The following is a 16,603-nucleotide window of genomic DNA, read 5'->3' as shown; positions in this document are numbered from 1 at the left end:
CTATTAACTAATTTTGAAAGTTAAAAAAAATTACAAAACAGTTGTGCCTGATTTTGCACCCTAATTTAACCTACAAACAATTTTTGTAGGACTGACGGAATAAAAACTAGCCAACGTGTAATTACAGTCTCCTTTTGAGCCAATATTTATCGAAATCTGTGTAGCCGTTAAAGACCTATAAAAGGTGTAAATAACACCGAGTATTTTTTTAATTAATTTAATTTAACCTATCCTTATAGCTATACAAATTCACGTGGAATGGTGGCAAGAATACTGGCTTCATAACATGGACAGCTGATGAACCAGTTTGTTTCATGCATCATTATCAACCGATATTCGGCTCACTGCTGAGCTCGAGTCTCCTATGAAAATTAAAGGGGTTAGGCCACCACGCTGGCTCACTGCGCATTGGCAGACTTCACACACGCAGAGAATTAAGAAAATTCTCTGGTGTGCACTTTTTCTCACGATGTTTTCCTTCACCGTTTGAGACACGTTATATTTTTTTTTTTAAATGCGCACAACTGAAAAGTTTAGTTAGTAGTTGTTTTATACATGTATAATGTATGTAGATTTATCTTCAAATATAGTATGGCTAAATCTATACTAATATATAAAGCTGAAGAGTTTGTTTGTTTGTTTGTTTGATTGAACGCGCTAATCTCAGGGACTACTGGGCCGATTTGAAAAATTCTTTCAGTGTTAGATAGTCCATTTATCGAGGAAGGCTATATATTATCCCCGCATTCCTGCGGGAACGGGAACCACGCGGGTGCAACCGCGCGGCGTCAGCTAGTATTAAATAAACAGTCCAATAGGTACTTAAAATAGATGTAGGCACAAAAAAGCTTGCAGATAAATATAGTGCGGAAAACATCAAAACTGAATCAACTGACTGAATGTAGGTAAGGTATCCGTTTAATATACGGACCATACAATAAATATTAGCCATATAAAAGGTGGCTGCGATTCTTCGAAGGCATTGTGATAAAGAGGATAATGGGCAATTCAGCCTAAATGTTCTGCGATTAGTCATTGTCACAGGACCTTCAGCAAATGGGATTACGTATTTTTGGACATTAGAGTTTTCGGTAAACATTTCAATGAAAATCAAAGTTTCAAAGGGCGTGTGGTGGATTTTGGAAGGTCCAAACCACAGGGAGTACGTAGAAATAAAACACGTAATTTCTTGATTAGTAGAGTTGCGTTCGCTTGTCGCTTCGAGAGAGAAATGCGTGCAAATTCTCGGTGTAGCCGAGTTTTATTAGCTGTAAAGCGTGCGCAATCTTTATTGTTTATTTCAACTAAAATACAATGTACAAACGAGACAAACTTATATGTTAGAGTGGGATGGATATATATATGAATGAAAGAGAGGTACGCTAGACAAAGATAGCTATATACCAGTCCCTACAAGGTCGCTGCATAGTTAACAGCTAACAAATATTTAAACTTATTCTATTGGGTAATAAAAGCCTGTTATATAATATGTTTATTTGTCGCTTATGTCTAAGGTAAACTATTTTAGTTATACAAAAGCTAACAAATTGGTATATACTATACTTATTATATACTTATCTTTAAGGAAATATCTTTATTACGTAACAATCAAACTTATATTCTAGACAATCAGGCTTATATACTAAAACAATCTTCAACAGTCTCCCCCTCGTGCGAAGCGGTAGCCCGAAGCACTCAATCCAGGGAAGAAGATTGTGATATCTTCACCAAGCGGGAAGCGGGTCTCTTCAGGATGCCGGCGGTTGTTCGAACGTCTACGATGCGGGTTTTTCCATCTGGTCCAGGATAGGTAGTGATGATTTCTCCTTTTGGCCAAGATCCACGGGGAAGTGAGTGGTCGACTATTATGACGATGTCTCCGACTGTTGGATTGAGGAACCCGTTCTGTTGCGTGTTATACCGAGGCGTTATCGTAGGTAGGTATTCGATAAGCCATCGCTTCCAGAAGTGATCGGCGAGGCGTTGTACGGTTTTCCAGGTGGCTGGCCCAATCAATTCGTGGTCTGTGAAGTCTCCCATACGGTAGGTGCCACTTGATCTTCCGATTAAAAAGTGGTTGGGTGTTAAGCTCTCTTGATCGTCTGGGTCTAGAGATATTTCTGTTATCGGTCTCGAGTTAATTAAATGTTCTGCTTCCAATAGTAGAGTATGAAGTATGTCTTCTTGAGGACGTCTGGTGTTCAGTGTGGTGATTAGTGCGGTTTTTACAGAACGTACCAATCTTTCCCAAGCTCCTCCCATGTGCGGTGCTCCCGGAGGTATGAACTTCCATTTAATTCCCTTTTCTTCTGTCTTTTCTATCATTTTGCCATATTCTAGTTGTAACTCTTTGTTTGCTCCAACAAAATTAGTTCCATTATCGCTATACAGGATTTTAGGTTTTCCCCGACGTGATATCATTCTTCTGAGAGTGAGAATCATGTTGTCTGCTGATAATGTCTTCGCAATTTCTAGATGAACTGCACGTGTTGTCAAACATGTGTATAGTGCTATCCATCGCTTGTCTGTTTTCCTTCCAACGGTTATTGTAATTGGTCCAAAGTAATCCACGGCGGTACAGGTAAACGGATACTGTTTTTGTTGTAGCCGTTCTACGGGCAAGTCTCCAAGTGGTGCTGTTGTAGGTACGGCTTTGTGAGTTTTGCACCATTGACATTCTCTCGCTATAATCTTCACTGTGCTTCGTAGGGATGTTATGTAATACTTTTGTCTTATTTCGTTCATTATGGTGTTGTTGTTGCCGTGATTGTACTCGTTGTGGTAGTAGGTGACGAGTAATCGGGTAATTAAATGTTTCCCATCGAGTATTATAGGTCTGCGATAGGACATTGCTAGACCACTAGAGGCAGATAAGCGCGTCTCTAAGTACAGGATGTCGTTTTCATAGACGACCGTTAATCTTTTGAGGCGAGAGTTCTTGTTTAGTTTCTTATTTTTCTGATGGCTTTGTATTTCTGTCTTGAAGCTGTCGTTTTGGATTTGTTGTATGATTTTCTTTTCGGCCAGTTCGATATATTCGTGGGATATGGGTGGTATCTTTATATTTACTCTTGCTATTTCTTTTATTTGTTTTGAAGTTTGCAGACGTTTTGTTTTTTCGTAGGGCTTCCAAGTTCGATCTTTCGTTATGGGCTTGGTTGCGGCGACGGTCTTGGGTTTCTCTATTAATGCCTTAAAACGTTTGACGCTTTGGAGAAAACGGGCTGATGCCCGTAAGTATCGTGTCCAAGACGAGAATCGTTTTACGTCTGGTAACGATGGGTCGATGCACTGTGTGCTGGTGGTGGTGGTAGCCGTTAAAGTTCTTTCTTCGCCGGTGGGTTCTGGAAGGCGTTGACTGTGGTCTTTGGGCCAATCAGCGACTTCATGTTTCAGAAAATCAGGACCGTTGAACCATCTATGGGTATGGTTGAAGTTTCGTAGTTGTCTGGTGGCGTCATCTGCGACGTTTAGTTTGGTTGGTACATATCGCCATTCTGAAGGTCTCGTAAGTTCCTCTATTTCAGCCAATCTGTGGGCGACGAAGGCCTTGAAGGTGCGTGGGTCTGATTTGATCCATGCTAATACAGTTCTGGAATCTGACCAGTAGTACTTTTGTTGTATAGTGGCGTCTATTTCATTGGCTATGTTTGACGCGAGTCTGGAGCCTAGTAATGCAGCTTGTAGTTCCAATCGTGGAATCGATGTCGGTTTTAACGGTGCTACTTTTGCTTTCGCAGCCATTAGTTTGATTTTAACTTTATTGTTGCAGGTTGTTCTCCAATAGGTTGCGGCAGCGTAAACGGTTTCACTTGCGTCGACGAAAGTGTGTAGCTCCCCCTCGTTATGGGAGTTTGTGCATCGTGGCACATTGAGATCTCTTAAGTGATCTAGGTTTTTTAACCAGTCTATCCAATGCTCTTTCAAAGTTAAAGGTATGTGGTCGTCCCAGTCTATATCGGTTCGCCATAGTTCTTGTATTAACGTTTTTCCTTGTATTAAAACCGGAGTTGCTAGGCCCAAAGGGTCAAAGACAGACATTACAGCACTGGTGACTTCTCGTTTTGTAGGTAGTCGTGTTTCATTGATGACATCATCTGGAGTGTGACGTAGATTTACTGTAAATCGTAAGGCGTCGTTGTTTGTTTGCCATATCATGCCCAGTGTCTTGCCATATTTATCTTGATCCCCTAAGTTTACGTTATCGGGGCTGTCCGAATTGAATTTCTTTATGACGGCGGGTTCGTTTGATGTCCATTGTCTTAATTCGAAACCTCCGCTTTTATGAATAAGATCTACTTCATTGCATATTTTTATTGCTTCCTTTGTTGTTGCGAAGCTTTGTAGATAATCGTCCATGTAATGGCAGCGTTTTATCGCTTCAATGGCTTCGGGGTATTTTTCTTTGAAATCTTCGGCGTTGCGGTTTTTTACAAATATTGCCGAGCAAGGTGATGATGTGGCTCCGAATATTAGTGATTTCATTCGGTATTCTTTTGGATGTTCGTCTGTTTCGTTTTCTTTCCACAGAAAACGTAAGCTGTCTCTGTCTTCTTCTCGCATTACGACTCTTAAGAACATTTCTTTGATGTCAGCCGCTATTGCTATCGGGCCTTGGCGGAATCTTATTAGTACTCCAAAGAGTGATTGTAGTAGATCAGGGCCTGGTAGTAATGCGTCGTTTAGGCTCTTGCCGTTTGTACGTTCGGCAGCATCGAATACAACTCTTAGTTTTCCTTTTTGTGGGTGTGTAACTCCAAAATGTGGGAGGTACCACGTTCTTGGTGAGATTGGTGTTGTAGTCGCTAGTTCAGCGTATCCACTATCTAATAGTTTTCTTATTTGTTCAGTGTAACTTATTTTGAAGTTTTGGTCTTTGGTAAATTTTCTTTCGAGTCCTTTTAAACGTCGTAAGGCGTTGCCTCTGTTTATTGGCATTGTTTCGTCATCGGTTTTCCATAAAAGGCCGCATTCGAACCTTCCTTCAGGTAGACGGTGAGTTGTTTTTTGCAAGATATCTAAAGCCCTTTGTTCTGGGTCGTTAGTCGGCTTTCTTTGTGTTATGCCTAATGAGTCTAGGTCAAAATGGTTTTTTATTAGTTTATTGATATCTTCTGGTTCTTTTGCTTTTGTGTGGTTGATAAACACTACGGGCTTAGGTGTTTCTGTTTTACAACCATGTAATATCCAGCCTAGGCAAGTGAGTGATGCCACAGGCTTTGATGAATGGCCAGCTTTTATTTGTCTGGTAACGATAAGGTGCCAATTGTCTTGGCCTATGAGTAGTGAGGGTGATGTCCCGTCGTATATCAATTGGTCTGATATGTCGTCTAAGTGCGGACAGTCTTCCAAATCTTCCGGTTTTACTGACTGTGGCATGAGGTTGAGTTGTTTTATTGTGTGAGCTTGAAGGCTATCATAATGTCTTGAAAATAATCCCTTGATTCGGATATTGATACTTCTTGATCTTTCTGTTTTTATTTGGTGACCACTTATGCCTTCGATTGATAGGCTTCTTTCGGGTCCTTTAGCTCCTATATTGTCGGCTACTTCATCTGTTAACAAAGTTACGGTTGATCCTTCATCAAGTAGTGCCATCACGGTTTCTGTGCCATTTGGTCCGCTGAGCTCAACTGGTACTATTTTCAAAAAGGTCTTCGAAGTTCCAACGTGGTTTACTGAAACTAGTTTGTTTGGTTCAGGTTTCGATTTGTCTTCATGTAGTAACTCGTGATGTGTTCTTGTACAACCATCCTTACCGCACGGTTTTGATCTGCATTGTACGTGCCGGTGGTTAATTTTCAGACATTTGAAACACATCCTGTATTTCTTTACTATTTCCCAACGTTTTTTAACATTTTCTTTCGTGAATTGTTGGCATTTTGTAATATCGTGAGTTTGTTCACATAAAAAACATTTTTCTTCATCAACAGTTGATGCAGCTAGGACTATTCGCATCTCTTCTTCAAATTCGCTATCGTAATTGGAGTCTTCATCGCTTCCATACTCTACTTCGTGATTAGTAGTGTTGACTCTTCCTTTTCCAGTGGGTCTTGCTTTGTTATAATCGATTTTGGATTTGAAGCGAAAGCTCGGTTCGTCAAACTGGTCTGAGATCATGTTTAAGAACTCAGAAAGAACACTGAGTATAGGTTCATCTGTTTTGGTACATTTGTACTCTTGCCATCTGAATCTGACTATTGTACTCATTTTATTTATTATTCTGTCAGATATATCGGTGGAGTATAGGTATTCTTTACGGTTCAATTGTTTGATCGTGTTTACACTGTTAAATACAGCACTTGCAAAGGCGCCTATTCCTTTGATGTCTTCCGACATTCGTGGTAGTCGATCGAGCGTAGCTATTTCGCTTTTTATAATATATGTAGGTTGGCCAAATCTTCTTTCTAGTTCTTTTAAAATTATATCTGGTGAAGTGCTAGTATACAGTAGTGATTTGACTGTATCTTTTGCTAGTCCTTTTAACGCTTTTCGAATGCGTGCAACATTTTCTATGCCACTGAAGAATGAGGCGGTATCTTTGTAGTGGCTAATGAATGGTATCCAATTAATTGGGTCTCCGTCAAAAAAGCACAATTCGCTCATATATGTTGGTGGTTTTTTCGGTGCGTCGTCATTTTTATCTTGTTTTAGTACTGCTTTTGATAATAGTGATAGCAGTGAAGCATTGATACCTTGATTTAAGTCGGTATTGTTTGTAGTTGAGGTAGGTGGTGCTTTATCCATCCATTCATGTACTATTGTTGCTCGATTGTCTATGTCTTGGTCGATTTCTTGCTCTGAATCGAGTTGTATTAATTCTAGCTTGGCACGCGCTATTTCTTCGTCGGCGATTGCTCGTTCTTTTACTCGTTGTTGCAGTTCTATACGGGCTTGCAATTCGGCGCGTCTAGTTTGCGAAGTGTGACTTCCACTTGGTTTATTTTTTGATTTTTCGCACATCGTTTTATCTGTCCCTTCGGAACTGGTTGTTCTCTCATTACCGGACGATATTTCAGTACTAGTTGTACGTTCTTTTCTTGATGAGTCTTCTGTTCTTGATGAGCCGCCTGACTCATCGCTCGTGTTTTCTTTGGACTTCTTGCTTCGAGTCTCCATAGTACTCGTCTTGAGTTTTCTCGTCCCTAAGTCCCTAATTCCCTACTGCCCTATCAGCCCTAACAGTCCTGTTTGAGGGTCCCGAAGGACACACTCTCCCAGGGATGGAATGAGGATTAGGTGAGGTGGGAATCGCCCAACAGAGGGTAACACGTGAGGGTTAGAGTGCTCAGGTATCGGGAGGAACGCCCGACACCCTCGGCTGTGCCTACTAGGAGGACCCCTATCTCACGTGCACCGTATTGGCGCGATCAGACTGGTACAGACTTATAGCCGGTTAAGGCAAGCTGGCAGTATCGTCTGGTATACTGCTCCCGCCGTTAAGGCGTTAGTTCACTGTTCACCGTTTGACACCGTTAGGTGGTGAACAGATGAGTCGCGGCGAACCGCTTAGTGTCTTCTCCACGCGACGAAGTGGCCTTCCCAAAAGGCCTTGCGGTCTTCAGCAGCTTCTTCTGAGCTTCGCCTCAATGCACCCGCAGTGACGATTGGTGCCTCTTCGTTCTTGTGGTCTTGACTCTTCTTTAGTCTGTAGTGCGACGAAACGATCTTCCCCACAAGCCTCGCGGTCTTCGGCAGCTACTACTGAGCTTCGCCTCAATGCACCCGCAGCGAAGGGTCGATGCCTTTTCTTCGTACTAAGGCAGACTTCTTGACGTCACTTCTGTTCCGTGGCCCAACCGAACGATCTTCCCAGCCCGCGGAACCCTGTTCAGCGGCGATAGGCCGATTCCTCTTCGGTTCTTGCCCGCGGAGACACTCTCTTGCTTGAGCTTTTCTTCAACTGATGTATGCCGGCTCGTTGGATCCGGTACGAAGGACCATGCACTGTGGTGGATTTTGGAAGGTCCAAACCACAGGGAGTACGTAGAAATAAAACACGTAATTTCTTGATTAGTAGAGTTGCGTTCGCTTGTCGCTTCGAGAGAGAAATGCGTGCAAATTCTCGGTGTAGCCGAGTTTTATTAGCTGTAAAGCGTGCGCAATCTTTATTGTTTATTTCAACTAAAATACAATGTACAAACGAGACAAACTTATATGTTAGAGTGGGATGGATATATATATGAATGAAAGAGAGGTACGCTAGACAAAGATAGCTATATACCAGTCCCTACAAGGTCGCTGCATAGTTAACAGCTAACAAATATTTAAACTTATTCTATTGGGTAATAAAAGCCTGTTATATAATATGTTTATTTGTCGCTTATGTCTAAGGTAAACTATTTTAGTTATACAAAAGCTAACAAATTGGTATATACTATACTTATTATATACTTATCTTTAAGGAAATATCTTTATTACGTAACAATCAAACTTATATTCTAGACAATCAGGCTTATATACTAAAACAATCTTCAACAGGGCGTCATGATCATTACTAGTTATTATGAATGTTACTAGTTATTTTTATAAGCCAAATTGAACGTATTATCTAATTTATTAAATTAAAATTATCTTTAAGAGTCGGTACGGAGTATGCATTTTTTTTTGTTTTTGTTACAGATGTCATTTATTGTCAACATTATTAATATATAAAGAATTAGATGTTTATATTTATTATATTTTATCTTAATGAGTTAATTTTTATAAAGCTCTTTACTGAGTTTAAAAAAGTAACGTTGGCTTTTAGACAGATGATAAACCGTGCGTTTTACATTACAGCACAAGTACGTAATGACATACATTGCAATTTTGAAATTGGTGAAATAAGAGACACTTTACGAGCAAATCCTACTTCCTACTAATATTATAAATGCGAAAGTTTGTATGGATGTTTGAATGTTTGTTACTCTTTAACGCCGCAACTACTGATCTTGCTAGTATAGTTTTTGGTATACTAAAAGATGGTAAGCCAGTACACTTGAGTCACCAAGGCTATTTTCAAATGACACAGATACAGATTCAAAAGGCGTTTTATGCTTCGCTTATCTAGTTGGATTTATAAGAAAACATAACTACCCATAGAATTATCCAGTAACCGTGTAAATAAAATAAAGTTAGTGGTAGGTACGGTGAATAGTCACTTCGAATCTAAAACGTAATCATCATTATCAACCCATATTCGGCTCACTGCTGAGCTCGAGTCTCCTCTCAGAATGAGAGGGGTTACGCCAATAGTCCACCACGCTGCCCCAACGCTGCCGCACGCTGACTTCACACACGCAGATAATTAAGAAAATTCTCTGATATGCAGGTTTTCTCACAATGTTTTTCTTCACCGTTTGAAACACGTGATATTCAATTTCTTAAAATTCACAGAACTGAAAAGTTGGAGGTGCATGTCCCGGAGATTCGAACCCACACTCTCTGAAATCGGAGGCAGAGGTCATATCCACTGGGCTATCACGGCTCTAGTAATGTGTAAGATGATTTTTTTCAAATTGCCCAAACTTGAATTCAGGGAACGACGTACCTACTACCCATGCAATGCGCACAGTTCACCAACAAAAGAAATGTCACTAGAGATTTATCCTATTCCATATTTCCTGGAATTTCTACTGTTAATATGGAATTTTCACTGGAAATGAAACCACATTTTATACCTAACAACTGCGCTAATGGTTAAATGTGGTCTACTTTACATAACAATAAAGCTTTTCCTTTCCAATAAAATAAGAATTTCTGCACCATTTGATTCTAAAGTTTTCTGCGACTTTATTTGTGACAACACACAAAATATTAAAATAGTATGAGCTTTACCGAAAACTATTTAATAGCATAACAAATTATACTACTTCTATTGATCTACAGTAAGTTTTTGTTTAATCCATGCTGCTAAAAAGATAAGAAAAAGACGTCTTCTTCATCTCATCTTTTGAACAAATGATAGTTTTCACGCTTCATTATTATCTGTATCTTAAACTACTTAGCATAGTATTATATCTAACCTACTATACGATAACCTGGATAAAGTAATAGTGGTGGAAACGACCACGCGGCCGATCACCTACCCTCTGGTCTGACCAGGTTAAGTTACTCACTGGACTCCCTGTAACAACAGCCATAAAAGCTGAGACCCAGACTGTTTGGAGAGGAATAGTTAACAACGCATCGAAGGAACTGCAGTGCGGACATGACTTACAGCAATGAAAAATGCGACCAAGAAGAGAGAAGAGAAGAGAGGATAGTATTAAAATTATAAAATCCAATGCATTGAATTAAAACTTAATGAATTTTAAAACAGTGGTGGTGGATGATACAATCTAGTATCATAGAGACAAGCATTTATGATATAGTTAATTCCCAAAATCAAAGTTACTTAAATCCAAACTGCAGGCATCCAAGCTACAGTTCTAAAAACCAGATAAGTTTGAATGCGGGAATAAAGAAAAAAACGTTGAAGAAAACCACAACATTTTTTTTATTTACTAGAGCTGATAATTCTATAATACTGGTACTAAGAAAGAGTTTCAGCCCCAAATATTTAGTAGGTCAGAGCTTTCAGTTTGTATACAATATAATAAAGAGTGTACCTTTTTTCTGCGGGCGAAACCGACCTCTATAAAAGAGGCGTAATAAATCAGATTGAGTAAATTTATAGACATTTTGTGTCGTATAAGTTACGGTATACCTATTTTATTATCTGTGATGGATACCTACCTACAATCTACATGGATCTAAGTTTCGAAACGAATTTTAACTTGAAAAAAACTTTATTAACTCTTTTTTATTGATTATATTATCTCTGGATTATCGCTTCTTAGCGATGAGGCCGCCTGTTGTACCTAATTAATTTATTGCTTTTGTATATTTTGTATATTTATTTCATATTTTAATTTCTGGATGATGTAGCCATAATTTTCAACTCAAACGGTAATTTCTCTTCTAATAATGAATTAAATTGTAAAGTCTTTGTTGATTCAATAATCTGAATTCAGACACAGTTTTCCTAAAAACCTAAGAATTTTCTTAATTCTCTACGTGTGTGAAGACCAATCCACATTGGGCTTTAGCCCAGCGTGGTGGACTATTAGCCTAACCCTTCTCATTCCTAGAGGAGACTTGTGCTCAACGATTTTTTCCACTGCTAAAAGAAAATATTGTTGATAACCACTAATGGGCTCCCCTACCAAAATTCTTGCTCCTTCACAATAAGACTGTATATTTTCTGTAATTTAACCTAAATAATATTATTTATTGTCTCTTTTAGTTTTAGTAGAACAGTTGTTTATTAGGTTTCATGACGATATTTTATTTAGATGAGAATTTCAAGACATCAGTGTAATTTAGTAAATAGCACTTTCAAGTCTGGTACTCCTTTTATCTTATTAATGAACATCGTTAAAAGTTTCTTTGTAAATCTGCTCTAATTTGTTCCCTACCGTACAGGAAAAAACGTTTTTGTTAATCGTCTTAAATTAATATTGTTTACTTACATAGAATATGGTTCAATTAGAAATCTTATTATAAAAAAATATATATTAGATAGGTAAGGTACCTAAGTGAATTTAAAATGTTTTGGAAATCTTTGCTCTGATATTTTACTTACGTAAATTAGAGTGTTATTTTTTGGTATTTTGAGTAAAGATTTATTTGTTGATTTTAACCATAAACATATAAAATTATACTTACAGTGTAATGTAGTTAACACACAATCTTTTTAACATTCTAATAAACCATTTAGTGAGCATTTTATGGAAAGGAACTGCAGTGAGATAAATCCCAATATCAATGAACTTCCACTCGAAGTAACTCGCAAGACGAACGAAATTCGCTTTATTAGCCGCATTCAAGTTCCTTCGAGTAAAACTGCCTTCCGTTATGACTTGAATGTTGAGTTATTCAATTCTTACATCTTTTATACGCTAGGAGAAAAGCTGCTGTATTTTAGACACTAGACAACTAGGTACCAAATTAAATCTCCTATTCTTCTTCTTCTTAAAGTGCTTCTGCATTACTGGAAGTTGGTGGTAAGCTTCCTAAACTTATCCTTGTCCACATTTAAGTGGAAAAGTTTCCGACTCCGTCTTTCTTTATACCAGTTATTTCGTAACCAGGACCTCTTCCTTCGTTCTACTGCTCTTTTGCCTGCATTTTTGCCGATGATAATTATTTAAAGCAAGCGTCAAGTGTCTATGGTGTAACAAAATATGTACAGGTTATGTACCTTCCGTTGCTTGATGGTTTTAGCAAGCTCGCTCTTCTTCTGCAAATCTTCTATAGGATTATAAAACAAAATCCTCTACCGCTTGTTTTTCTGTTTTTTCGCGAAACTCAAATTTGCGATAATTTACTTTATATTATTCTATAATATTGTTAAATTGTTGAATTCGTAATATGTCAGTGAATTATGTAATATGTCAGAGCTTTGGACATTCTGAATATAAAAATAAGTTCCACTGTTTGAAAACCTTTGGGGTTTAATAGGGAATTGTAATATCATTATAAGGGTTATTTGCAAGCTAGCGATATTACATTGATCCCTTTATTATCCGACCTTTTTACGATATTAATATTATAAAGCGGCCCGAAGCATATTCTGGGGTTAATTGTAAATATTTGCTGAGGAAAAAATCTTATATATAAGAAAACTCTGCGCAAATATTAATTATCAAAGAAAGTAATAAAAATTACTTATCGAGAAATCATTTTACGTACTTCATCTAGCAAAAGCTCTTTATTTAATTGGATATATTTTTCATGGGAAGATATTAAATAAACATCTATCCATGTCGATTTAGATCGAACTATTGATCAAATTTTTCACCATCTAATTAAATTTGTCGCTCAGTACCATCGCTATCATCAACGACTGCTATTAATAATTTGTTGGAATAAATTAAAAACTCAATACTCCCTCCATACTTCGAGTACGATTTAGAACCTCATGATCACAAGTCGCGTATATACTTAACCCTGCAACTGTCAAGCAGTTTCCAATGAACTATTACGTATTTTGTTATAATCCTAATAACAAAATACATAATAATTATTCCACAACAGAGCTTCAAATACCTATCTGATCTATCTGCAAAAAAAAACTGCATTAAAAAGCGAAACTTATCCCTCTTACAGTAACATACGAATCGCAATTGTCTCTTTTTTGTATCTTAACTAACCTGTATCTTCCTCTCAACGTTCGCTTCGCTTGATTACACTTTTCGTAACGCTCGCATCACGTATGCACCAGCTTACTCCCCAAGTCAAGCGTGCGTAAAAAAAATTACTCCAATAATAAAGTTTCACAGCTTACACCTAAATTGCCAAAGTATATAAGAATACAAAAATTACTTGAAGAACATCCCTGAAATTAAATGCCCCAGAGAGTTATTACTACTGTTTTGCAGACGCCGCCCTGTATATTATTTTGTCGGGAAAAAGGAAAAACACTTTAAGGCAGTAAACAACTAAAAGCTGACCTACTGAATATTTGGGGTTGTGTCTATCCCCCGAACAATATTAAATTCTCGAGGTAACGTGAGCTATTATGCGGGTCTGTTCACAGCATTTTACCCGCGACTTAGTACGTTATCCAGTTGCTTTTTTCGTGATTTTGTCACAAAAAAGGTTTGTTAAATATTGTTTAACTACCATTAAGGTATGCATAATAAAATCTGGTTCGAGATCTCCTATTCAGCTCATTGACTCTCTAACGTCCTTGGTCTTCGAATTGTGTGTCGTGTCTATTGACTTTACGATGCCACTGGTGATTTGAAATTGACTCCCCGCTAAAAAGACCCATGATATTAGATGATCGTGTTGTTGTGTTTTGCTGGACGCAGGTGGCAATAGACCATGATACTCGTCAGTCTCTCCAAAAGGCCTGCATTGCCTTTTGGAGAGACTTACGAGTATCATCAGTAAAATTGATCGATTGACATGGTATATTATTTTTTTCTACCTATACCTTCTTCGCGAAATAGCCGCAACCGAAGCCTCCCAAGATACCAACCTCTAGCTTTAGTATACATAGGTCTACGGGTAAATGTTGCCTGCCACCAAAGTCTCCTAAGATACCAAGCTTGCTGTAACTACGCAAGAACTAATATTGCAGTATTATTTAATTTCTCAACTCTAGCTTAGTTTACCTAGATCTAGTTTACGTAAAAATGTTGCCTTTAAACTACGTAAGGATTAGCATTTCAGTATTATTTAATTTCTCGACTCTAGCTTAGTCTACCTAGGTCTAGCTAACGTGTACGATGATTTACAGCTGGGCGGTATGCCAAATTACTGCAAGCTGGTATTTGGGGATGGCGTGCAAACAACGCCGGCGCGCCGCGAGCAAACTTCAACGGAATGTATATTCGTTTCGTGACAAAGTTATTGTTGCAACTTTGGGGTATATTAAGCTGTATGTGGTTAAGCCGTTGATGTCTAAACGACTTCAATACTAAACCACGAGTCTATGATATTTTGCAGATAACGTCGGGTCGTTCAATAACATTATTGAGCTTCAAAATGCATCTCTACATTGTGTGGGTACGTAGTTAGAGGTATATTCAAAACACATTTCATAGGGACAAAGACAAATATTCCAAAAACTTGTGTTGTGAAATGTACATTCATTAAAAATATTATTGTCTGTGTTTTTAATTAGATTTTATTTTAATTAGTGTCCGTGTATCTGGTGCGTTATCAACCCATATACGGCTCACTGCTGAGCTCGAGTCTCCTCTCAGAATGAGAGGGTTTAGGCCAATAGTCCACCACGCTGGCCCAATGCGGATTGGCAGACTTCACACACGCAGAGAATTAAGAAATTTTCTGGTGTGCAGGTTTCCTCACGATGTTTTCCTTCACCGTTTGAGACACGTGATATTTAATTTCTTAAAATGCACACAACTGAAAAGTTGGAGGTGCATGCCCCGGACCGGATTCAAACCCACACCCTCCGGAATCGGAGGCAGAGGTCATATCCACTGGGCTATCACGGCTCCAACGGTATCTGGTTGGTTAAGCTAAAAATTGAACAATAGTTATTCGTACATTATTCCCTTCAATTCATTATAGTTGGCCGTTGACAGAAAAAAATAACCAAATAAAATCATTTTACAAGCAAATATGATCTAAAAAGAAAAAAGGTTATATTTTTTTTAAATATTTTCTTTTTTTTTTTTTTTTTTTTTTTTTTTTTTTTTCTTTAAAAAAAAAAAAACAATAAACAATATTCACGTCATACACGCTCAAAGTACAATTCTCACTCAGTGAATGCCAAGAAAAACCTTTGTTTTATAAACATAGAGCAACACTAAGCCTTTTTTTTTTTTTTTAGCATAAGTAACCTTATTACTGCTTCAAGCTTTATAAAGAAAACTCACGATTGAGGGCCTATATTTGTAGGCAGTCAGTCAATATCAACACCCGAGATAAGTTGCATACCTAAAAAGCAGTTCTGGGGCATGTATTCACAGAGAAAAGTAATACTCATTTTCTATACTGTAGTAGCGACGGTCGAGTTTCATGGCACGTTTTCATTTAAAAGAGGTCACGCCTTTGAAATTGTAACTTTAGTTTATCGTAATAATTAACGGTCCAAATAACTGAAAGGAAAATATGTAGGGCTATTAGTAGACATTTTAAAAACCCCATCAAAACCAACTTAATTTGTAAACCTAACATAACCTCTGAATTACTCGTACTATCCGTACCAAAAATATAATTTTTTTAAAAAAAAAAATAATTTTCAGTCAACCATTATTTTTCCATTAATTGTTTCAGTCTATAGCGTTGTAGGGTCAAGAGTCCCGCGTGTGTTATGAAGGTTCCTCAGTCTGGAGTCCTAACCACCGGCTGCTTGGCCACTCAACAATGATAATTTTATACTATAGATCGGTTACATCCCTACAAAATCACCGCAAAAAGTGATCCGAATAATAGGCTACAACAATGAGCGCACACATGTACAATTTTGTCTACACTTCCTGAACACACAACTCGACATTGTAGACGATATTTAGGTATTAGGTTGTTAAGAATTATTAGGGAACTAATTCTAGTTGACGATACTTTGATTAATGTACATATAAATATAGCTTAGAATAGATTTACTGTTAAGTAGGTATTATAGTTATAAGTGCAATTATTGTATATGTTAAATATAAATACAGACGCAGACTATCTGATTGTATTAAGCATTAATTATCTTTACTTTTACCATGTATTTGTTTAACCATTGTATACTATATTGCTGTACTACTTTAATAATATCTATCTCGTTTTAATGTATATTTACTTTACTATTCTAGCAGTATTGCCATTTCACTCTTTATTATATCACTATCTCATTTGTACATGTAACTCTGTCTCCTTTGTATTTTACTATTACTGCAATAAAGATAAGGGAATGCGGACGCTTCTAATCCTATATAATTCAGCACCCCAATAACAATTCACACACGGATAGTTACTTGCACTACGCGCGCGAATGCACTAACTAACCTACTAGTTCTACACATCTGCGTCTACGCACGGACCGATCGTGCACGTCATCGCATGTCCGGCGAGTTTTGTTTATAAAACTCGGCCCGACATCGCCCGCAGG

The 16,603-nt window shown here is 37.9% G+C and overlaps 1 protein-coding gene across 1 annotated transcript; it reads right to left on the bottom strand.

Moving 5' to 3' along the window:
- Nucleotides 1–1,695: 1,695 nt before the first annotated feature.
- On the bottom strand, nucleotides 1,696–7,119 carry LOC112057126 (uncharacterized). Its single transcript, XM_024097615.2, has one exon. It carries the CDS (start codon nucleotides 7,117–7,119, stop codon nucleotides 1,696–1,698), a length of 5,424 nt encoding a protein of 1,807 aa, XP_023953383.2.
- Between the last annotated feature and the right edge of the window lie 9,484 nt (nucleotides 7,120–16,603).

Source organism: Bicyclus anynana, chromosome 9, assembly GCF_947172395.1.
Source record: "Bicyclus anynana chromosome 9, ilBicAnyn1.1, whole genome shotgun sequence".
Classification (NCBI taxonomy): Eukaryota; Metazoa; Arthropoda; class Insecta; order Lepidoptera; family Nymphalidae; genus Bicyclus; species Bicyclus anynana.
Note: the sequence above shows the minus strand (reverse complement) of the source record. Positions and strands in the feature narration are given on the sequence as shown.

Excerpts from the sequence above, each read along its gene's own strand:
- LOC112057126 (XM_024097615.2), bottom strand. The coding sequence starts at position 7,119 with ATGGAGACTCGAAGCAAGAAGTCCAAAGAAAACACGAGCGATGAGTCA.